This window comes from Chionomys nivalis, chromosome 8, assembly GCF_950005125.1.
Source record: "Chionomys nivalis chromosome 8, mChiNiv1.1, whole genome shotgun sequence".
Lineage (NCBI taxonomy): Eukaryota > Metazoa > Chordata > Mammalia > Rodentia > Cricetidae > Chionomys > Chionomys nivalis.
This window is the reverse complement of record NC_080093.1, coordinates 12,166,639-12,190,060: the sequence shown is the minus strand read 5'-3', so window position 1 is coordinate 12,190,060 and position 23,422 is coordinate 12,166,639. Positions and strand designations below refer to the sequence as shown.

Genomic DNA, 23,422 nt, shown 5'->3' with positions numbered 1-23,422 from the left:
GCACTTCAGTATCTCTTGGATATCTTGAATATACTGCTCAATGCTAGCCTGATCTTTTCTCCAAATTCTCCTAGAGTCCTCGTCTTCTAACTCAGTTCCCTGCTTCCACCGTCTCAATCCCACATGCTGATGGTTTTTTTGACGAAGCTCTCTTAATTATACCTTGTTGTCTAGTTCTTAGTGAATCATTTTGGCTCTGTCCTCAGATATATTCTGCTTCTACCTCTCCTCATTCTCCGCCCTTCACGCTTTTGCTAAGGTTCAGCCCACACCTTGTTTCACTTGGGTGGGTACATTTGGCTCCGAATTCATCTTTGTTCCCTTACTGCCTTTTTGTACCCAGCAACTAAAGCATCCTGCTAGAATTTAAGTTTCTTCTTTACGTCGATGAGCCAGCCTGCTTCCATCTTAGGTTTGAAAGACATCTTAAAGTAAAGGCAAACTAGATTCATTCATGTTTATGATGAAATCTGCTTCTCAAGGATTGGGCTAAGCCCCTCCTTTCACTACAAAGGTTCTGTACTGCCTGTTCTGGGAAATGGGCAAACTTGCCTTTGTTTCAGAAAGTCATTATGACCACCTTGCAACCATGTCTTTGTTTCAGGAGGTTATGATCAACTTGTTATACTTATGTTCTGTTTCTGTAACTGCCATCTGTTTGCCTGTCCAATCCCCCAGTTGGAACCCCCTATTCATGAGCCATAAAAGCCCCGTTTCGCTCATGCCTGATGTTGATCTCTCGAATCCCACCTTCAGGGAGAGACAGCCCGCGTACACAAATTAAAACAAAAGCTTGCTTTAAGTAATTGATTGCTCTAATTTGGCCATGATGATTTGGGTCGGTGGTCTTTCTCTTCACATTTATGAGATTAACAACTTCTCCAGTGGCTCCTGGTTTGACTCAGAGTCAGAACCAGAGCCCTTGTCGCTGTTCATAAGGGGTAGTGAGACCTTGACCTCCCAGTCCTTTCTCGAACTCATCTCCCACAATGTCACTTTCTGCCTTTCCAGCTTCAGTAATCTTCTTACCATCCCTTGAATTTTCCAAGCAGACTCTTGCCCCAGGACCTTTGCACTGACTTGTTTTTCTGTCTGTAGTGGTTGCCATCAGAGAGACACACGAATAAATAGCACAATCTCTCCCCTCATTCAGAAGTTTGTGCAAATAACAGCAGCTTTCAAGCTCTTCCCTGGACTCCTATGTGCTCCTTCTGCTTTGAGCCCCTGGGGCCATCCTGTCTGTTTCCAGTTCCTCATGTCCTCCCTATGTATTCTTTCCTCCTCCTTGGTTTTCTCCGCCCTCCGACTGTTGGAGTTTGCTGTTTACTTATCTCCTCGGTTAAAATATAAACTTCGCGTTGGTAAAGATGCTGCCTCACTTTCTTCTTTGCTGAATGCTGAGAATGTGGTGGGCTAATAAATGAATAGCAAGTGACAGAGGCCAGCATTGGGGCGTGCTAGTCCGCCGTGATACATCTCAGAAACTCAGTATTCCTCTTGCCTTGTGTGGACAAGCAATGATCCAAAGATCACATGGAGTTTCTCTATTAAACCCGAGCGTTGTTTCCATCTGAAAGAACCAGAGAGAGGGCCTCACAGTTTTTCAAAATGTCACACATCATATGTGTAGTGATGACATTGCAATCTCTTTGTGGTAATTAGTTCTCTACCCTCCCAACTGGATTCTAAACTCATGGTAGGCGACATCACCATTTATCTTATTCTGTATCTGAAGCGAGTACCCAGACAGCCTTGTATAGGCAAGTCAGTTGGAATCCAGATAAAGATGTGTTTCTATTCCCTGGAGGCTGAGGCTCCCCCTTGTGGGAGGAGATGGGGAGGGTCACAGTGCTGCTGAGACTTCAAGTACTTGCTTTTGTGGTGTACCAAAGAAGTGTGTGGCCAGTGTCGCGTTTGCATTCCATTGTTAATGGCTCTTGGTAAAGAAAACCAGCAGGGCCCGTTCTAATGAGCAGGGAGAGAACACTCTAGTTGGGACAAGGACAGGGCGGTACAGTTTACTTTACACCCTGTTCCCCAGAAGGGCTAGGCTTTTAAAATCTTCTCCCAGTGAACCGTGAACCCAGCCACCCTCTAAAATTCTTTATTTAAGACAGGTCCTCACTGAGTCGTCTAGGCTGTCCTGTACTCACTATGTGGACCAAGTTGACCCTGAACTTGTGACCCTCGATCTCAGCCTCCCAAATGCTGGTCGTTTCAGATTCACGCCACTACCCCTGCTGTCCTGTATGCTGACTTCAGAGCACCTTGTTCTTGCTCTGACCTGGTCGTTCCTTCAGTTAAAAGGCTCCAAACACAAAGAAATATACAGAGATGAAAACGTTCATTACCGAGATTGATCAGCCTGTACTGGTGTGAAAGCATTCAGAATCATGCTGTGTTCCATCAAGATGTGCACTTATTACATCTGATCAAGAAGGAAGGGAAGAGACAGAAAGGCATAAAGGAAGGGAGGGAGGGAGAGAGGGGAAGAAGAGGACAGGCATCCCTTGGTTATAAAGGAATCAAGCTTTCAGAAAGGTTTAATGAACTAAAGTAATTTTCCTTCCGAGTAAAATTTTACAGGCATTAAATGTTCTCACTCCACTGACTGTGCTCACAGGCAGGGATGTCTTAGTGATTTATGAATTTGCAGATTATGCATTATCCTTTCAGAGGACAGGAATCCCCCGGGGCTTCCTGCCTGCCTTCCTGAGCGGAGCTCACTGGATTGGTCAGGTGAGAGCAATGGCTCTGATCTGCAGCCTCCTCTATTTCCCGCAGGCTCTGGAGCAATGGGCATCGTTCAAAGAAGGAGTTTAAGGGCTCTGGAATCTGAATTGTCTCCCACTAAATAAGGTGTGTCATTACTCTTTGCTCTGTCCAGCAAATGGCATCTTCAGGCCAGCATACAAGCCTCTTCCATAGACAGAGCATGGGATAAAGGAATATAGTAAGTTTACACATGGAAAAGGTGAAGAGGATTCTTGGTGCAAAGAGGCTACAGTTTCTGAGCTGGGTGTTTTCTCTCGTACAGAGTGTGGTATGTGAAAGGGATGGCAAGCCCCTCACTACAAACCCCTCTGGCAGCCTTGCATAGGGTCTGGGCTCCTTAGTTCCAGCACAGAGAATCCTGGAAGGCAGCAGATAAAGGAAGCTCTAAATTACACGCTGGTAGGAACTGTTTCCGTTTTAATCACTTTCTCTCACACAGAGTCTGACAGAGGGCAGGAACAGATGAAGGAGAGAGAAGGGAGGACGAGAAACAAGGACACTAACTGCTGGTGCTAGGAATCCAGCTTGCTTGAGCGTCTGGGAACATCAGGAGACACGAGCAGTCTGAGAATGAGGAGAGCAGATGTGGACGTGCCTCTCGTTTCTCTTTTACCAGACAGGTTTCCGTGCATGTGTGCTTCTTCATTGCAGTAGACTTTATATGCCGTAGTCAGCTACCCTTTCCCTTTTATAAAACTTTTCCTTCACTCACAGGGGCCACAGTGGGTTATGAATACTCTCTTCTTGATCTTCCAGTATCTTCCATGCCTGACCTCAGTCTCTAAGGAGGACTCCTGTGCATAGCACCCAACATATGGTTGGCCCCTGTTTCACAGCCTGTGAAGTCTGCCTCTCTCTCAGCTGTTTGTCACTTCTGGGATGGTTCCCTCTGTCCCATTCTCTGTTCTGTCTCCCTGTTATTGGTTAAAAAGAGAGACTTGAAGTAGGCGAGCAAGAAAGCAAGTAGACTCCATCAAGATATATTCCAGTTCTCACTGTATATTAAGGCCAGCATTTATAGCCCTTCCTCTATGGAGGCTTTGCTAATTACATTCTGTGGATGTAGTCGCCTCCTCTTCTTTCCATACTTCTCTCCTACGTTTATCATTTCGTCTCTTTTTTTATTGTCATCGTTTTTAATCCAAGGACCTTGCATAGTACATGCTATGTATGGATGTGTGCTTGGCCCTGGGGGTGTTTTTGACCTCAGGAAGGTCACAGTCTTATAGAGAAGATGGGAATACACCGAAATCACGCTGACCCTAACAGAACTGTGAGGGGAGAAGGAGAATGATAGTCTAGAGATGTCAAGTGCCACTTCAGAGAGAGCTTATATGTGCCGATGTCTTCATCTATATGAGCGTCTCTGCTATATTTAGACACACTTACATACACGAGTCTCCTTCATATTCTATGTGTGCATCCGAATGCATACAGTTTATGAGAAGAGAGAGGTGCTATTTATTCATGAATTATTCCACTTTATTTTCTTTTATCCTGGTGTCTAGAGGCCTACATGGATTTTAGCCAGTTACTTGACTTGCCAAAGTATGCAAGGAACCTTGTCTTCTAGCAGTTTGTCTAGTTATGTTCTCTGCACACACCTGTTTCTTGTTTCTTATGCCAAGAACAAAGAAAACCAAAGATATTGTTACCCCCAGGCCTTGAACTCTGGTTCTCTTTGATTTCTAGAATGTAACTGGTATCTTTACTTTTCTTCCAAAAGGTGCTTAGTAAACATTTACGGAGTTCAAGAATGAGTGATAAGTCTCTGAGGGTATAGGGATGTTTATCTGCTCTCTCTCTCTCTCTCTCTCTCTCTCTCTCTCTCTCTCTCTCTCTCTCTCTCCCCCACCCCCAACCTTGTACATTAGCCTTATAACATTTACCACATGAAGGAGCAAGATGTACAAGCAGAGCTAGCAAGGCTGATTCGAGCCAGGTGGGACCAGGCCTCTGGCTGGCTGAGGGACAGGAATTGTTTATTCCACTCTGGATGTCTCCTTAGCTGTAAACAGAGATAGAATGCCTGCCCTGCCCACAAAGCTTTGCTGAGAAAACCACAGAGTAGTAAAATTCATTTAATACTTGATCCCTGCTTTTCCTTATTTGTCTTTAACCACCGTGACCATTCTTCTAGAGCAGTCCCTCGAGGCATTGCTGTGGATCTGTAGTCCATCCGGTGCATGGATCCTGCGTGTTTCCAGGCACACTCCGCTCTTTCTCTGTGGTCTGAGTGCTTGCTCAGCAGTCTGGATCCTGTTAGATGGTTTGCTGTGTTGATGCTCAGTCTTTCCCTGGGCATTTTCTCTTTCCAGAGGCTGCTGCAAGGCTCCGAGTGATAAGAGATGCCAGGCATGTGAAAGCCTGTCCCTTTTGCTCTTGATTTTGTTTGCTCAGTGCAGATGTTAATAAGGCTGAAGGTTCCACCATCATCATCTCTCCATAGCTCTGTTGGTGTTCGCCTGTGCTGGACTCCAGGGGATAGGAAGCTTCTCACCCTTGATCTCGTGTTTCGACTTTTCACTGGAGGATACTGGTGTGACTAGTCCCTGCCTGACCTATTAAGTTACATCCATCCAAGTTAAAAGAAAGCCTGCATGCCCAGATCAGGGTCCAGCTGCGGTAGAATGGGTGGCAGCATCACAGCACGGAGCTGAGAGAATGCTTGTGTGCAATAGAGTCTCAGAGTTTGGACCTCTGGATGTCCCAGGGAGCTCTCTGGACACTGCCTAGGTTCAAACTTTCTGGGGGTGGATCCAACAAATATGCATTTACCAAGCCACACTTGCTCCCAACATGACCTTTGGCTTCAGCATTACATATGGAATGCAAAGAGCACCACCTTGGAGCACTCAGTCAAGTCCAGTTATTGTAAAGTATCCCCCACTTCATGTCCTTTGTGTAGGCAGAACACCATTCCTGGCTGAAGTCTGTGAATTTCCACCAAAACATCAATATTTGTTGTTGGCTCAACAGCTCTTACTGAATAAGAAGCTTCAGGTGCTGAGCCTGGTTCTGAAGAGGATACAGGAACAAAGCATCCACCTTCAAATTGTTCATGGTCTGTCTATTTGAGAGGGCAGCTCGTGTAACACCCAAGAACTGGTGAGATCATGTTAACCGGAAAATAATGTGACTCACTTGGAAACAAAAACGTTAGAGGAGAGAAAACTAATAGACTAGCCTGAGAGGCTAGTTAAGGAAGCTGGGCTCTGGTCTGTTTCCAGAGCAACAGGCAATGAGAGCATAGTCAGTGAGGCAAGAAAGGGACCGAGAAAGCTGAGATGTGAGTATGGCTGACCAAGCTGCAAGACCTCAGGCAACCTAGACAGAGGAGAGCAGAGGACAGAGTTCGGAGAACTATAAAAGTGAGAATATTGGCTACACCATGGAGAACCTCAGAATGCCAGTGTCGAGGGTCTGGGTTTCCTGCTTTTATAGACAGGGTCAGTAAAAGATTCTAATCAAGAAAGTAGATAAGCTAAGAGGACAAGTAGAAATCACCCACAGGGGACGGGGACATGAAAGGGTGACAGGATATGTTATTGGGATCCTCCAGTTAGCAGACCCAAAGCTGAGAGGAACTCATTAGGGAAAACGCCTGTGAACAAAAGTGGGCTGGTTCTGGGAGAGATGCGGTGACTCCTGGATGGTGCAGCAGTGTTGACCTCACAGGGAATAGACAGGTCAGGACAGCACAGGCAAGGCTAGCTGGGGCTACCATGCAGTTCTGAGTAAAGTCCAGAGCCTTTTAGGGGACTGCCAAGTCAGTGTCACTCGTCAGAGGAGTCCCATGTCACTGAGAAAGGAGTAAGCCTGGTGTCCGTACTGCATTTAGTAATTGACGAAAGTAGCCTTGTGGGGATATAGACCTGCCCTTTGCAGCACCAAAGCTGGGGGTCTTCAGTCAACAGTGCCCCTCTCTGGTGGAAGGGCAGCTTGTCTGGCCATGATGCTGTAGGAAAATGAGGTGATCTGCTTCTTCCTGCAGACCCCAACATGGCCACTCTGACTTATCCCTAGTTACACTGGGGAATTCTTCTTCCAGATTATGTCACCAGTGCCCACAGCTGTTTGTGCTTTTCCATCGTGGCTTTGAGAATGTCTGCATAGATAAAAGAAGGTTAAAAGAAGGGATGGAAAATGCTGGTGTGTGTGTGTGTGTGTGTGTGTGTGTGCAACAGAAAGAAATTCTCTGGCTCACTACAGCACATCGATTGGAGAGAAAAGGGTTAAATCCTGCTGCTTCCTTAATCTCAGGATTTAACAAAGAAGAAACTAGCTATGAGTGAGAAGGACCAGGGTCACTTGGTGACCCTGGAGTACATGTATTGTGTAGGTTGCATGCCCCTTGCTCTTGTGGTACAGTATGCATCAGGTGGCTCGGGAGAGTCTCCAGTTTTACACATCCCTGCTTCTTCCACAACAGAACATCACCTGTGAGAAACCCGCGGCCTCCAGCGATAGCTCCACAGAGAAATTGGATATCCCAAGTCAACCTTGCACGGACTCCTTTTAGCCCACCACAGACTGTGGTCTCGCTCCTTTAATTTCTTTCTCCTTTACATAGAAGAAATGGAGATAGGGTTGATTGACCTCATGGAGTGCTGGATGAGAATAAATCTCCAGGCGAGCACTTTGTTGTGAGATAAATCCCATAAAATGTTCAATATAATGGCTGATTATTTTTCTTTAATCTTAAACAGATACCTAGAATGGGAAAGCCCCATCCCGGAAGAAGAAATTAATTATCTCCAAGAGAGTTTAATGGCTGCTGTGCAAATGAGTTGGAGGGAGTTAAACTGTGGAATGGGAAGGAGAGGAGAAAAGTGAAATGAGATGTGTATTAAATTTAGATAAATACAATTATACACAACTGGCTATGTGTATTGCCCACCTGCATACTGCTGCATGTGATAAAGTCGGTGCGCTTGGCACCCTTGTGGCCAGAAGGCTGTGTTCAAGCCGCTCTCCAGATACATGGTGGGGGCAGGCATGGGGCTGTCTGAGTGAGACTCAGCTTCTCAGCTGGAGACACGGAAAGGGCACAGGGACAGATCAGGCAGCCCAGAGCCAGTTCTGGTTATGCAACTCTAGCTCACGGTCTTCTGACTTCAGCTGGAGTCAGGATGATAGTCGCAGAGTCTGGTGAAGTCCCCTGACCTGCTTACTGTGAGGTGGGGGCAGTTGCCACACGATCAGCTGCAGGCGGTAGCAGGACACTAGGGACGGAGCCTGTTGCCATTCAGGTATTTGTATCTGATGAAAACACAAAATCTCTTTGAACTCCTTCTGTAGATGGAGAGAGCCGACCCAGTTCCCTCTTAGTTCTTTTAGATCCCGTTCTGTACATCAGAGTCATCTTGAGATCAGATGCAAGGCGGGGGTGGGGGTGCCTCTGATCTGGGTGGCCTTGGTAGTGAACCGTGCCAGCTGGCCTGGGCTTGACCTTGAAGAAGGACCGATGTGTAGAGACCACTGTTAGTGCCCAATTAATTCCTGTTTGGCATGCTTTATTTCAGATGCAAGGCACTGCCAGGATTAAAATAAATGCTACCAGTTACTGGGGTGCACCACATTAATAATTCCGTCCCCCTTGCTTGATCCTATAATACTCCTCAAACTCAGCGGATAAATACTAAGCCCTCCTCTGGGTGATACTAGATGCCATGAGTACTGCCGCACAAACTAAAGTCAGCTTCCTTTTCCCCCTTTGTCCCTCTTCTCCGCCCTCGCCCCTACCCCTTGCAGGTTATACTGATCCTGACGAAGCTCTATGACTTCAACTTGGGGAGTGTGACTGAGAGTTCTCTGTGGAGGTAAGTGGATTAAACTATCTTAATGCTTCCCTGCATGGTTTGGCTGGGGAGAAACGTAAGCCAGAAAACCGAGAAGCCTGTTTCAGAGGGAATAGAGGAATTTTACCTCCGGTGCGGAAAGCTGGGTGTGGGAAGCGGGCCTGACGCTCCTTAGGACTTGCCTGTTGTCTGTCTGCCTTGGGACTTTGTTGCTTCTGCAGGCTGGCAGGGTTTGCGAGGGGCTTGTCGGAGATGGAGGAGAAGGATTCCTTAACAGAGGCTCTTGGCTATGGGACTGCTGCTGGAGCAAGGGGTTGTTGCTTTGGGTACAGATCTGGTCCAGAGGCATCACTGGTACTTGGAAGATGCTGCAGTTTTCAAGGAGCCTTGATTATGTAGACAGAACAGAGTCATAGCTGCATGGTAGTTTTCATGGTGCCTACTTGATTTTGCCTTTGTGAACCCCTTTTCCCCATAGAATGATGCTAATTTTATTTTGTATTATATAATGAAATATTATAATGGGCAAAGAGGACAATATCTCAGCAACCTATTTGAAAACATTTTTTCAGCTTCAAAAGTTTATTTGCTTATTTTTATTTTAAAAGGAATTAAACTTTTAGGCCCCAGAAACTTCTGTGAATTGGCTGCCCTGTACTTCTTGTACCTTGGCGGATAGGAAGGCATCTTGATGACAGTCTTAGGGTAAAAGGGTCATGGTGGAGAAGGGTCGGCATGGAGAAGAGAGCTCTGATTTAGCTGTGATGCTAGTAGTTCTTCTGGACGGGGAGCACCTGTATGCAGACCTGTTGCGTAATATTTGTGGACACTGCAAAGATGTGTCTCTGCCTAAGGCACCTTCCGATTGGTTTAATAAAGAGTTGAATGGCCAATAGCAAGGCAAGAGAGGATAGGTGGGATTTCTGGGGGGGAGAGAGAGGAAGAGGAGGAGGAATCTAGGTGTGCAGATTTCACCAGAGACTGAAGAAGTCGCAGATATGGTACAGAACAGAGTAACCAAGCCGTGCGGCAAAATGTGGATTAAAAGAGACAGGTTCATTTAAGTTATAAGAGCTAGTTGAAAAAAAAAAGGCTAAGCTAAGGCCGGGCTGGTCATTATTTGTAACATTGTCATCTTGGTGGTCCAAAGATGAAAGCTTGGCATGCAAGCTCTTAGGCCTCCGAGTTTCACACCTTGCACACTCACAAGCACACTGGCTTGCGCTGACACACTGGCAATAGCAAGTGTCACCAGCAGCTGTGACTTGGTACCTTGTGCTAGTGCTTACTGCTGCAGGCTGGTGGGCTGGTGCGTTTCCTTTCGTTTTCTCTACCACACATCAACACTGGGGAGGATACTTCCACTAAAGGCCACCTATCTGGCTGCAGCACCACCCGGCGCCATGTCCTGAGGGTTTCATGGATCTTGTTGCAGGGAGCCTGGAGTATGAGATGCTTCATTATCTGGCCTGCCTGCTTGTTGCGGGCTAGTCAGAGCGGGTCTCACAGAAAGGGGTGTCAGCTAAATTAAAGTTTGGGGGCTAACTTATCAGATGGTGGAGGTCTGCATCCTTTTGTATAGGTGGTCTCGTACCTATTTTACTGTTCAGTAAAAGTCGGTGGAGGTATAAGCTCTCCCCACCTCTAGCAGATGAGAGCTGGGCAGATTCCACTCACGCAGTATTGCCTGAGAATTGAAGCTCAGAAGCCCTTCCTAAAGCCCCCAAACAGAGATGCTGCATGATACCGTAAGCCTCACTCCTGTGTAGTCAGTTTGGTCCAATCACGAAAGCAACCGGTAAATCCTGGCCTTATGTTTAGGAACACCTGTGCCTGACAGTTCATGCTTAGAATAGGTTTGGCTAGTTTCAAGCATGGGCCAGGCAAATCCGGAGAATGTGGCCCAGTTGCTTGATGACACAGCCTCTGAAGCCGTCAAGTCTTCCCTGAGGTGGGAGCTGCTCAGCTCTTCAGCGGATACAATATACAAGCAAGTCACTCCAGGCATGCTGCCATCCGACTGCTGGAGTTTAAGTGTGGGTTTGCATTCCGAGCGAACCCTGTAACCTCACCTTTGGATGCTTACTTAGCCCCTGTGTCTTAGTTTCCTGCGGCTGTCACAACAAGTGACCCCACATGGATGGCTTAGAGCAGGAGACACTTACTCTCTCCGTTTTGTAGTCTGGAAGCCTGAATTCAGGGTAGCGTTAGGTCTTCACTTCACCCTGGAGGCTTTAGGGAGTAAAATTTCACCTCTATCCACGTTTGGAAGCTTCTCCTGGACCTTGTGATTGTGTCTCTCCCATCTTGCCTTTATCTTCACCCGAAATTCTCCTGTATCAGTGCCCCTCCCTACCCCGACCATGGCTTTGTGGTTAGAAAAGGCCCCCACTTGGATAATCCAGGGTCATTTTATTTCAAGATATATAGTGGTACTAACAAAGATTCTTCCATAAAAACGCAGTCTTTAGGTAGAGTGCAAGGATCAGGATGGGGTACATGAGGTGTCATATCTGTCATTCAATACCACACCAACCTGAGACCCAGTTTCCCCTCATAGGAGCTGGGGACAGTAGAGAACACACATGTGCACTTGATACGCTTGTGGTTCCCCAGACACAAGCACAACGCAGTTCCCTGGAGTGTCTATGCTCAACTCTTTTCTGGTTTAGAATCCCAAGGGTCAGAGAGCCCCTTCTTCCATTTCATCTCTGCTTCCATGTCTCCTCATCTCTGAGTCCTTTCCCTGGAATTTCCCATTTCATTGCCTGCCCTACCTTCTCCTTCCCAGTACTGAATCACTATTTGGCATGTTAAATATTTACTTATTGATTTATTTATTGCCTACAGACAACCACTAATGTCTAAGTTTTAGAGAGAGAAAGGCTTGTTTATTTTTTCATTTTCAGTTAGTGCTGTGCCCCCAGCTCCTAGAGGAGAATCTGGCACTCATGAGGTGATTAATATGTTTGCTCAGTGAATGAATTAGTGAGTGACTTGTAAGGATTAGATGATAAATGCAAAACCACTTAGGACAGTAACTGGTGTAGGAAGCATTAACTTTGTTGTAATTATTCGTGATTATTAGAACCCTGTGTGTTTGTATAGGGTTTTCATTTCATTATTGGCTTTTCATTTAGGGATCCATTGCTGTAGGAGCTTGTGAGAGAACTCCCAGGCCATCAAGGTGTCTGTATGTTCTGTATCCTCTAGTAATTAGTAGTAACTTTAAGTAGGAAGACAGGAACTAAGGAGGAAGGAGTGTGTCCCTGATTGTTGTCCCTTGGACTCTCTGGGAGGAATCAGAATATTGATGACTACCTTGTTGAAGATAATCTTTTATGGGCCAGCTTCTCTGAGCTGTTCTGTAAGTGAGGCAGGAGCCAAAGAAGAAGCAAAGAAGCAGACGGGCGGGCATGGGGACCCAGGGAGTTGACTGAAGAGGCGCAGTCCTGCTTTGGTTCCACTGATGCAGTTAACAGAAATCATGTTCCATATGGTGTGACATTTTGAGGACTTATAGAGATTTATGAGCTTTTGCCAGTGGATAAATGTCAGATAAGGATGTATTTTTGTGTTAGGTTTCAGGACTTTCGCATGTTGATGAAATTCACCTTGGAAGTTCAGTGCTAGAACGCGAATGAAAAGACACCACTCCTAAATTGTGCAGGCTTCTGCAGGCGCGATTGCTGGGGCCACTGGGAGGCTTCTAACACTCTTTTGTCTTCTTCATTCATCTCTAAGCTTATCTCTCATTTTCTTTTCCTGTATTGATAATGATGATAGACTTTACAGTTTGAGCCTAGAGTGCTAGAGTTACCTCCCTAACAGAGTGGAAAGGGAAAAAGAAACTAAATTACCCATGTACCCTTTCAGCCTCCTGCTTTGTCTTACTGTGTTTAACCATGCTGAAACCGAATTTGGTGATTTTCTGTGCGACAGGGAAGCCCCGAAGCAGCAGCTGTCTTGACAAGATGACACCCCCCTGCCAGACTTCACTGCGATGGGATTGTTTGCCCCCACTGGGTTAATAATTCAGAGGCCCTCTACTTCTAAATAAACAAAGAGATTGAAAGCATCGCATTGACATCTGTTTCCGTGTCCTTGTGGTATTTCTTCTGCAGTTCTTTGGTCTTGTTAAGCCGGAGATGGTCGTAGTTTTTCTTCACTAACACGAGGATGGCTGTGTAAAGTTGCCATTTAATGCAAGCATCTGATGATCTCAGTCAAAGGACACAGCACATATTAGAGTTCAAGTGAAAAGAACTGATGAATCAGATTGGCTTTTTTGAGGGACACAGTGCTCTCCCTGAAAAATCAGGGTGAGGACACTGAGATTAGGTGCTTCCCTGGTCTATGGTATGGCCATTTCCACTTCAATATTTTTGTCCTAAGTGAAACTTCCACTAGAGACAACTGTACTATGCCTGTCTTTCTCACAATTGTAATTTTTCTGTAGAAGCTTTCTTCTGGTTATTGGGTTATGGGTACTCAGAGAATTTACATGAATTTGTAGTTATCTAGGCATAAAAGAGCCAAGAATAAATAAGTAAATATCCCAAATAGACATTTGGTGGACATTTGATATTCATCTTTCTCATCTCTTTCTATTTCCACTACCACCTTGAAGAATGGGAGATATTAGCTTCCTAGAAAAGCTACTAGGCTCCAGTTTTTCTTTCTGGATGTGCCCTATGGGTACCTAGAACAATGAGGGTTCCCGGTTAGAATGCTTATGGAGAAAGGCTGCATATCAGGCACATCCTACTGAAGACCCTTCCAACCCTGGGTTGGGTGTTCCTTCTGTGCTCACGGTCAGCTTTGCATCCCTAAATTTCACTGATGATTTGTCCTTAGACTATGAGCTTCTCTGGTAAGGAACATGTGCCTTAGGTGTTTATTGATTGGTCATGGATAAATATTTAAATTGCATCTTACAAAGGCTTAGCTATCCAAATGGAGCTTCCAGGAGCCTCTAGCCAAACCTCACCACAGCTCCTCCTTGCCATCCCTTTCTTCATATTGAATTGTCTTAAACTCTGGCCTCTTGGGAAGCTGTGGCTTTCATCTACTTCCCAAGCAGTTGTCTGAACCATTTATTTCCTCTCTAATTGTTCTGTCAGTGACCTTTCTCAGGGATGCTGCCTTTTAAATATAAAATGGAGACCTTTTGGATTTATTAATTTTCTGTTTGCCAAGAAAACCCTGACGATAATTGCTAAGGCTTCCCAGAAGTTATTAGTTTACAAATTTTAATGACACTCATGATTTATTTATATGCTTCCCTCCTTCTACAAATGCTCACTCCAATTCCTTAGTGGAATTCCTGCTGAATCTTGGTGAATTAATGGAAACAAAACTGAAGATTGGAATGTCATATTTTTTTTTCTCTTGACTGTTAATTAAAATCTTTCTGCCCAATTCATTAGGCTCTTCACATGTGAGCTTCCAAAGATGAGGCTGATGTGGGAAGGATGTAAAATCCTCTCTATAGAATTGGGACCTTCTTCTATTTGCTTTCAGTGGTGATGAATTTGAAGAAACATCCTGAATGGGTCACAGACCATTCAACTGAACAGGTACTAATTGATCATCCACTGTGGAAGCAGCCCCAAACACATCACTGGGAGATGCAAATCAGATGCTATGTTTGCTATCTTCAAGGAATGTTTAGTTTGGTTGAATGATACAATATTTGTTCATAGGAAACGGAAGCAGGTAGGTGCAAGAATATGTGTGCATACAGGACATATAGTGCCTTCCTCAGTGAGTGGCTGTCCTCTAGAAACACAAGTTTTGCCCAGCTCTTTCCACATAATGTAGAACAGTTATAGGGATGATTGGAGAAGTGATTGGATGACATATATAATTAAATATAGTGCTATATTTAATTAAAAAGTGTATTTATGTGTTTGTGTGATGTACGTATATATTCATATGTGCACGTGTGTATGTGGGTGTGTGTGCTCACACCTGCAGGCTCCTATGGAGACTAGAAGTTGATGTTATGGTGTCTTCTTTGTTTCTGCATCTTAGTGTTTGAGACAACAATCTTTTACTGAATCTAGAACTTGCTATTTGGGCAAGACTGGCTAGCCAGTGAGGGCCTGAGATATAACTACTTCTGTCCTGCAGTGCTAGAGTTATAGGCCCACCCCTCTGTGTCAGACTTTTACATATGTGTCCTGAGGATCTTGGAACAGGTGCATTTTATTCTATTATTTTATTTTACGGAGCCATCTCCCCAAGCCTCTTAAAATTTTAAGTTAGTATACACAGAGATGCCTTCCATTATAGCATTGGCATCTATGGCACAGACTTAGTTCTGTTCGTCCCCTCTTTCCTGGTCCTCCCTGGTCCCCTTCCTTCCTGCAAATCCCCCCTTATTCTTATTTTATGACCATTGTGTTACTTTACCTTCTCCTCCCACTGAGAGTTTTTCCTCCTTTCTCATAGTCTCCTTTCTACCTTCTTGACCTACATGGATATCCCCACATCCACCACACACATATACAAGTCTGGATTCACATAGAAAGAAAAGAGGCAGTATTTCTCTTTATGTGTTTGGCTTATTTCATTTGTCATAATGATCTTTATCAATTTTCTTGCAAATGTCATGATGTCAGATTACTTTATGGCTGACTATAATTCCAATATGAACATATCCCACATTTTAAATCCATTCATAGTATCTGTTACAATATCTAGACTGGTTCTTTCTCTTAGTTGTTATGAAGAGCTGTAAACATGCATGTGTAGTGTCTCTGTAGTATGTCGACTTACAGCCCTTCAGGTATGTGCCCAGAAGTGTTTGGTCGAGCCACATTGTAGTTCTGCATTGGTGTGTTCGAGGAACTTCCAGACTGACTTCCTCAGCGGCTGCACCAGTTTGCATTTCCCCAGCTGTGTAGAAGGGCTCTGGAGTCCCCTCTAGAAGCTTCCCACATTCACCAGAACTATTTTCCTGTTGAATAAAATTCAAACTTATTGCTCTAGCAGGGATTGAACATCTCTAGAGAAAAAAAAATCCATTCCTTTTTGTCAGTAGAGGAGCAGAACCAGAATTTTCAATGGATACAAAATTTGGGGATTCTCAGATCAGTTTTGTAAAATGAACGTAGAAAACAACAGCAGGCCAATAACTATTTGCCTTTAGCTTATGCAATTTATATATATAAATAAATATATTAAAATATCTTTAGGTAGCTTATGATACCTCACACAATATAAATGCTATAGCAATAAATAAATGCTATAACAAGGGTTATGTTTTATAATCTAGTAAATAATGGTAATAAAAGGCTTGATACTTACTTAACTTATGCATAGATTTTGTTAATTGTTTTGTTCTGTGGTTGGGTTAAACCTTGGATGGAAACCTGCAGAGGAAGGACTTTGTTTCCCATAGCTTTTCCTAGAACTATTTGAAACTTAATGTAGAACTGGAAATTAATGCATAGATGAAATTAATGTAAAACTCTGGCAATCAGGTCAATACCAGATGACATGGTTATTATTGTTCATATGCTCTAAGCCCAGAAGCTTCCTCTAAGGTTCAGATGGCAATTGTGCTGCCATCTTTAAGAGAAAAACTTCAGACTTCCAGAGACATAATGCCTGGAAATGATGCACTGATAGAGAGAGGATCACTTGAAAGAGATTTTCTGAGCCTTCTTTAGGTACTTGACTGTTTGGGACAGGCAGTAAAGGCCACTGTATTTCTTGATTTAGATATGGCAGATGATGGTAGCATTTGTGATGATGGTGATGCCAGTGATTATGATGGTCTTGGGTGTAAGATGCAAGGAATGATTTCCTGTTCCCTCAAAATATCTCTTTTAGGGATTTATTTATTTACTTATTTGTTTATTTATATATTTGATGCAACTTCTGGGGGAAACTACATTTATTGAAGTGATTTGCTACTCCCCATGTAAATAATGTGGGAGGCAGAGAGGGACCATACACCATTCTCTAATGTGTAGAACATGTTTAGGAAATGAAGGCTCCTGGTCCATTCATGGGATTCCAGTTTGGCAAGCATGACTTATGCTCTGACATTTGTCATTTAAAGTCCCCCTCATTCATTCTGATATCCAGGTAGGGTTGGGAGCTGCTGAGCTCTAAGGAAGTGGGGGTTCAAAGCCTGTCTCAGCCTCTAAGCAGTGCTCACATCATTCTTCTGTTTCCTCGTAAGTAAGGGTGGTCTCTTTCAACTCAGAGTCTACAGGCACTGCATCTTGGGCTATCCAACAGGAGGCACAGACAAAATTTATGATGCTCATCAGATCCTTTCCAGAGCTAACAACATTAGTCCATTGTGCAGCCACCCTTGCCCTCCTTAAGACTCCTGGTGGTTAAGTTTTAATCCGTGTGTCAACAGCCTAACACACTCTGCTCACTCATGGGCCCTATCCATTTGGCAAGCATTAGCCAGAAGGCTTATCCAAACTGCTTAGCTTGGATTCATTAAACAAAGAGGCCGCCATTCAGTGCATGGAAGTGTTTGTTCTAAACTGAAGAACAGAGAAGTTCATTCTGAGTCTTAGATCATCAGACATTACTGGGGAATCGAGACCCAAGAACACCGAGAAGGCAGATCTGGTTTATGGGTTTAATGTTATTCCATTTATTATGAGAAAAAAAACACCTTTTAATGGCCTGGTCTGTTTTCTTCCACTGGGCAGGACCCTGGCATGCATAAATCTTGATCTTTGCCTAGTGGCTAAAAGAATGTATGTCCTGTGTCTGTTGATTGTTATTTTATGCTGTCTTCCCTTCCCCGTGAGTACAGTGCCGGTTTATCACGATCACAAATAAGCCCAGCATTTGAGAAGGAGTGTGGAGTTCTCATCACTTTCCCCAGCCGGAGCTCCCTCGCATTTTCTCAGCAGTAGATTCATTAGCCTTCTAATGAAGTTAATAAGTGAACAGACCAGACAGTCCCTTCTAAAATAACATTTACAAATGGATGCCTCTCCCTACTCTCTAAGGTAGGCTTTCATTTATGTCCCTTCCAGATGTCCGCCTGTGTAAAGCTATGGTAGGTGGGCTCTTGGAAAGTGGCTTGAAGCCAAAAATGGGGGAAAAAGTTCAATTTGCTTATCTATTTTCAAGCTTATCTATTTTCAAATTTATAGGAGTGTAGACTTTACACACACCATTCCTGCTTATATATAACAACTATAAAGATTAGTCAAGCTTTCATTGTTAACGTTCCGTTGTTTGGTGGCCAATTATTTTATTGGACATCGACAGTTCATGCCATTAAGAGGCTTCTGGCAGCTCCACCATACAGATCACTGCCCCAGACACACTAAATGATAAGAAGGTCCCCACTCTGTCACATGCCAATGAGATTTTTTTTATAAGAATCGCTAAGTTTTCAAGGGAAGCATTTCTCATCTTTCTGCTTCTTCCAAGCATAACGTCCAAGTTCAAGCTAAAGCTAAGTCTTAAAATGCAATACAATTATATTTTAAAATGTTCTCCTTTGGAACGGATCCCTCAAATTTGAAAACCTGCCGCACACATGGACGCATGACTCTTCTCACATCTGTGGGAGAAATGTGAGAGCCACGTAATTGAATACCCCATTTCAGAGATGGCCACACTAAGGCCATCAGGGGGTTGGCGGTCAGTGATTTCAGACCTGCAGCCCAAACCCAAGTCTTTCAATTCTCAGTGGTGGCTTACTTTGCTGTTGTGTTGGCCATCAAGCCTGGCCTTTCCTGCTTGATGTTGTGTTTTGTAAGAGATTGTTGGGTAAGGGATGCTTTGGGGACTAAAAACTGGTTTACTTGGATATTTATTTGTCTGAATGATTTTCACTTTAGGTGTATCACGAGAATCACCTGGGAAATTTAAGAAAAGTCAGTTTTCTGGGCCTTTTTCCAAACGTACTGAATCAATTTCTGGGGTCAAGGTCTAGGAACCCACAGTTTCAAAGAGCTCTCTTCTTAATTAGTCACTGACCTGAGAGCTGTCCTGGCCATTCTGGCATCTGGAAGATTCATGAGAACTTGTTCTGGAGCATCCTTCCCCCGGCTCATCAACTTCCCTGTGCCCATCTTCACTATGGCTGGCTCAGAGTGACGAGAAAGAGACTCGCAGCAGCCCACACTGCACCTTTGTCATTGTAAATGACAGCCATTAATAACTGCAATGGGCCCTGGCACTTCCTAATTAGCTCCCATTCTGTCAGCATCAGGCTCGTCTGATTGGGCAATTAACATTGATCTTGGAGAGTGCTGACGCAAGAGGCTGGTCATGGGCTCTGACTTCCACTTGGAGGTAAACCTCACGAGGGTAAGCTGGCAGCTGGAGTCTAGTCTCCATGGGGCATCAGGTGACGTGGAAAAGGCTTTTGTTTCATAACAGGCTTTCTGGTTACAAGAAGAAAGAACATAACCCCCAACTTACGTTAGAAACTGTATTTGTTCGAAGGGGGACTAAGACAGTTCAACATTTGGAGGAAGATATAAAAACTCACAAATGACAGGGCTTGGAAAGGGGAAGAAAGAGAATGTGCGAAAAAGAGAGCTCACACATTCCATTCTTCAAGAAATAAGTGTATGTTTGTGTGTACGTGTCCATGTATATGGGTGGATGCACCTGTGGGTTCACATGTGTGCGTGTGAATACATGAGCGTGAAGAACAGCTCAACATGGAGTGTTGTTACTCAGGGACTGCCCACCTTGTTACTCAAGAAAGGATTGCTCTCTCTTTGCTTTGGAGCTCACCAAATAGCCTACGTTGGCTGGTTGATGAGCCCTATGGATCCTCCTGACTTCCCTTCCACAGCTTTGGGGTTGTAAATTCATTCTAACATGTCTTGTCTTCTTTTAATCTTACTTTTGTTTCTTCAAGACAGGGTTTCTCTGTGTAACATCCTAGTTGTCCTGGAACTAGCTCTTATAGACCAGGCTGGCCTCGAACTCACAGAGTTCTGCCTTCTGAGGGCTGGGATTAAAGGTGTGCACTCCACCACCTGGCCATGTCTTTTAAAGTAGGTTCTGGAGATCAAACTCAGGTCATCCAAGCCCTTTTCCAGCCAAGCTATCTCTCCATCCAAATAATTATGCTATATATTAGTTCTAACTTGGGGAGATCAGAAAATGATAAGTCAAGGAGCCATGTGTTCAGGGAGCATTGAAAGGGAAGTCAGACTTTGGTGGGTGACATGAAGGATGAACACTCTAGATAAATGCAAGGTTAACTTCAGGAGGAGAGAAAGACCAGAGAGCATTCAAGGAATGAGCGAGAGGCCAGTATAGTTGACATGCGGATGCAGCTTTGGGAAAGGGGACAGTGATAGCAGATTGGCAGGAAGTGAAAATCACGCTGTTGAAACTTTGGTGTCTGACTGAGGAGTTTAGACATTTTTCTGAGGATAGAGTGGAAGAAGAAAAACTCCATGAACTAAGACAGTAAAAGAATAGCTGAGTTAGGATAATGCCTTTGGCAAGTGATTTGGTTTAAGGAGGAGTTGTCCTCTAGAGGGAACAATTCGGAGACCTATACTGTCCTTACCTCATTCATTGATCGAATCATTCATCTTACAAGTTTGCTTATTTATTTGTGCAGTGATTTGATGCAATGCATAAGGAATGAGAAGGCAAGAAGATAAGGTTTGAGGCTCTCTGCTTCAGGGCAACTTGAAACTTCATTTTCCACTAGAACTTGTTGCTGTCCATGGTATAATTGCAGACTCTAAATGCTTGAGCCTAGGTGAGCTGACTGGCCTCATTGAGTCTTACCTGGTGAGAGGCCACTGGAGACCAGGCTTCATTGGCTTTCTGTTCTTAGATAAAGGTCGGACATCAAGACTGAAAGAATCGAGTGTGGGTTCTCTGGGGATACTACATCTCTCTTAGCACAGGATGCAGAGGGTACAGAAGTAGCATGAGTCCTTCAGCTTAGTCTGTTTCTTTCCTCAAGTGAGCTTCCTATGGGGATATGGGCAGGGATGATGGGAGTGAGGGCGGCGATGATAGATATCAGGCTTGAATCAGTCCTGATTCTGATTTATCCTGATGCTTTGGTGGTCTGTCTTTTTATCTTCTGGGAATCCATCTGCCTGAATTCCCACCAGTCCTAAGAACTGAGAATGCTGTAAAAGATTAGTTTTTCTCAAGTAGGAAGAAGCAATGAGTTTCTTAAGCTCTCTTTTTTCTTCCTTTTTGGGTATTTAAGTTTTCATATAATTCTACTGATAGAAATAATTTCTAAAGCTTGATAAATGAAGAGGCCCTTAAGGATCCTTGCTGTGTAAATCCTGCTCGAACTGTAGTGAATTTTTGGCATATGCAGAACTATATATACTTTTACCAATGTACCTGCACATAATTGATGATCATTTTGTATAACAAGTTTCTCTCCTACTTTATATAAAGTTTGACTAAGCATTTTTCTCTGTTATTCAAAGTGTTTTCCAAACACACATTTAATGTTTGTGGAATAAGGTATTATATTGCTCTTCCATAATTTACTTAACTGTTTATTCTTCTGTTTTTTGGAGATTTAGGTTGCTTTCATTTTTCCCTATTTAAAGAATATTCTAATGCATGCCTAGGTGCATAAATCTTTGTTCTCTGCATTTGGATTCTTTCCTTAGGATAGACTTCTGGAGGAGAAACTTCACGACTCAGCACATGCTGTCAGACTGGGTCTGAGCAAGGTACATTTTGGAAATCTTTTGGCTAGAAAAGCCAAAACTCTGAGATTCAGAGAGAAGTACTGCTGCAGCTGCAGTGGTGCAGACACACGGGAGGTGATTGTTTATTACATAATTCACGGTAATCTGTATACCTCAAAGTTTTGTGAGTTTATTGGCAAAAGTCTTAATATAATCACTATATTTGAAAGGATGGATTTCCAGATTCAGAGGATATGCATGCGTCCTACCAACTGAGCATGTCCAGGTCCATATACTTTGAAAAAGGAAGAAACAATGATGTCATCATCAACAATAATGATAATAATACTTGTCATAGTTATTGATGTGCCAGGTGGTTACTAAAATGGTATTCGTGTGCTTTGTTGATCCTTTCCTTTAACTGGTGGGGAAAATACTAGTACCCCCCGCCTTTTTGTGGTGGAACCATCTCAACGCTGAAGAGTTGAACTCATTTTCCTCTTGGCTGAGACTGCTCTTGTTTCTGGCAGCTCAGACCCAAAATAATAACACAGAAAACTATATTATTTGTTAAACAAATATAGTTAAGCGTATTTTTGGCTAACTCTTATATCTTAAATTAAACCATTTCTATTAATCTGTGCATCACCACAAAGTTGTGGCCTACTGGCAAAGTTTTGGCAGGCTCAGGAAGAGGCATTTGTGTCCTGATGGGCAGCTACATGACTTCTCTCTGACTCTGCCTGTGCTCTCTCTATATCTCCTTCAGCCTTGTTTTACTCTGTTTAGCCATTGGCCAAAAGGAGCTTCTTTATTACCCAATAAAAGCAAGGACTTCCCACACCATTCCCCCCTTTCTGTTTAAATAAAAGGAAAGGTTTTAACTTTAACAAAGTAAAATAATTACATATAACAAAACAGGTATCAAGCAAGAATTACAGTTACAATATTTATATCTAATTTATCTTTTATTATAACTAAGAAAAACTACAATTATAACTATCTATTCTTTAACTCCATCAAAGACCCCAGAAGGATATAATATTACCTAAGTTAACAGAAAATGCATTGTAAGCAACTTCCAAAACTCTAGAATTGACATAGACATCTCTCTGCTGGACAGTCACCCAAAATTCCTCTGTAACTTTGGGGCATCCAATCTTTGGCCTTACAGGCCTGTAGTGTCTGGAAAACTTTGCCATGAAGCAGGAAATTTCAAAGCTTATATTGGCAGTTTGTCAGTCACTTTCGTCTGTGTCCTGCAGAATGTCTGGCAGTCTCTTTCATGAAGCAGGTACTCTAAAGAGGGACCATATCACTTTTTTTTAAGGCAACTTTAGCAGTTATTTTTCTGTGGGTCCTGTAAGTTTAGTCAAGCAGTTCAGGCAAGAACAGTTTTTTTTTTTTTTCCTAAATGGCTAACAGACTCCATGAGGATCCTCTTTGACACCCATCATCCTATTGAAGTAGATTGGTGCTCCAGGACTAGATGTGTATCATTTTCACGAAATGTTCTAAGTTTTTAATACATTTTAAATGTAATATTTTGAAGGCCTTTGAGATATTTGAAGACTACCTATCTAACAGAAATATATCTCCATACATCTAAAAACCCTAACATGACTACAAGCTTGACTATTACAGATGACTATCTATTAACCTATATTTTTAAATTATACATTACGTTTTAAAATGAGCTGCACAAACCAAATACCTTAGTCAATATCAGAAACATGCATATAACAAAATTGACCTAACATTTGTATCAATAAACCAAGATCTATACCAAGGCAAAGTATCCATCTCTATAGAATATCCCCCTTTAAATATAAACAAACACTTATAAACAATATTTGGGAATTTGGGTGTAGTTCTCTAAAACTGCTTTCTGCTTTTTGTTGGGCAAAGTAACTTTTTGGATTTGTCCATTGTGACTTTATGGGGGGATCTTGTTCTATCAAACCACATTAGTCTGGAAGGAATCCACAGGTTCTCATCTTCTGTGGAAATGAAAACATAACCTCTTTTCTAAAGCAGCAAATCCTTAGACCCAAATTTTGAAGTCAAGATACCTTTAAAATATATATGCTAGTTTAGCTTAGCAGCTCATACAATGAAATGTTTCCCTGTACTTATCTCCTTCACAATTTTAAAAAAGCATAATAGTATACATAATCCAGACTGCCTGAGTATATTCCATCTTTATGT

General features: G+C 43.3%; 1 protein-coding gene across 1 annotated transcript in view; it reads left to right on the top strand.

Moving 5' to 3' along the window:
• Sorcs3 (sortilin related VPS10 domain containing receptor 3) overlaps positions 1 to 23,422 on the top strand; it is a 613,376-nt gene that overhangs the window by 177,273 nt on the left and 412,681 nt on the right. Inside the window, exon 2 of the mRNA XM_057779107.1 lies at positions 8,530 to 8,597. Coding sequence (XP_057635090.1) covers positions 8,530 to 8,597 — 68 coding nt within the window. The remainder of the gene's footprint in view (positions 1 to 8,529; positions 8,598 to 23,422) is intronic.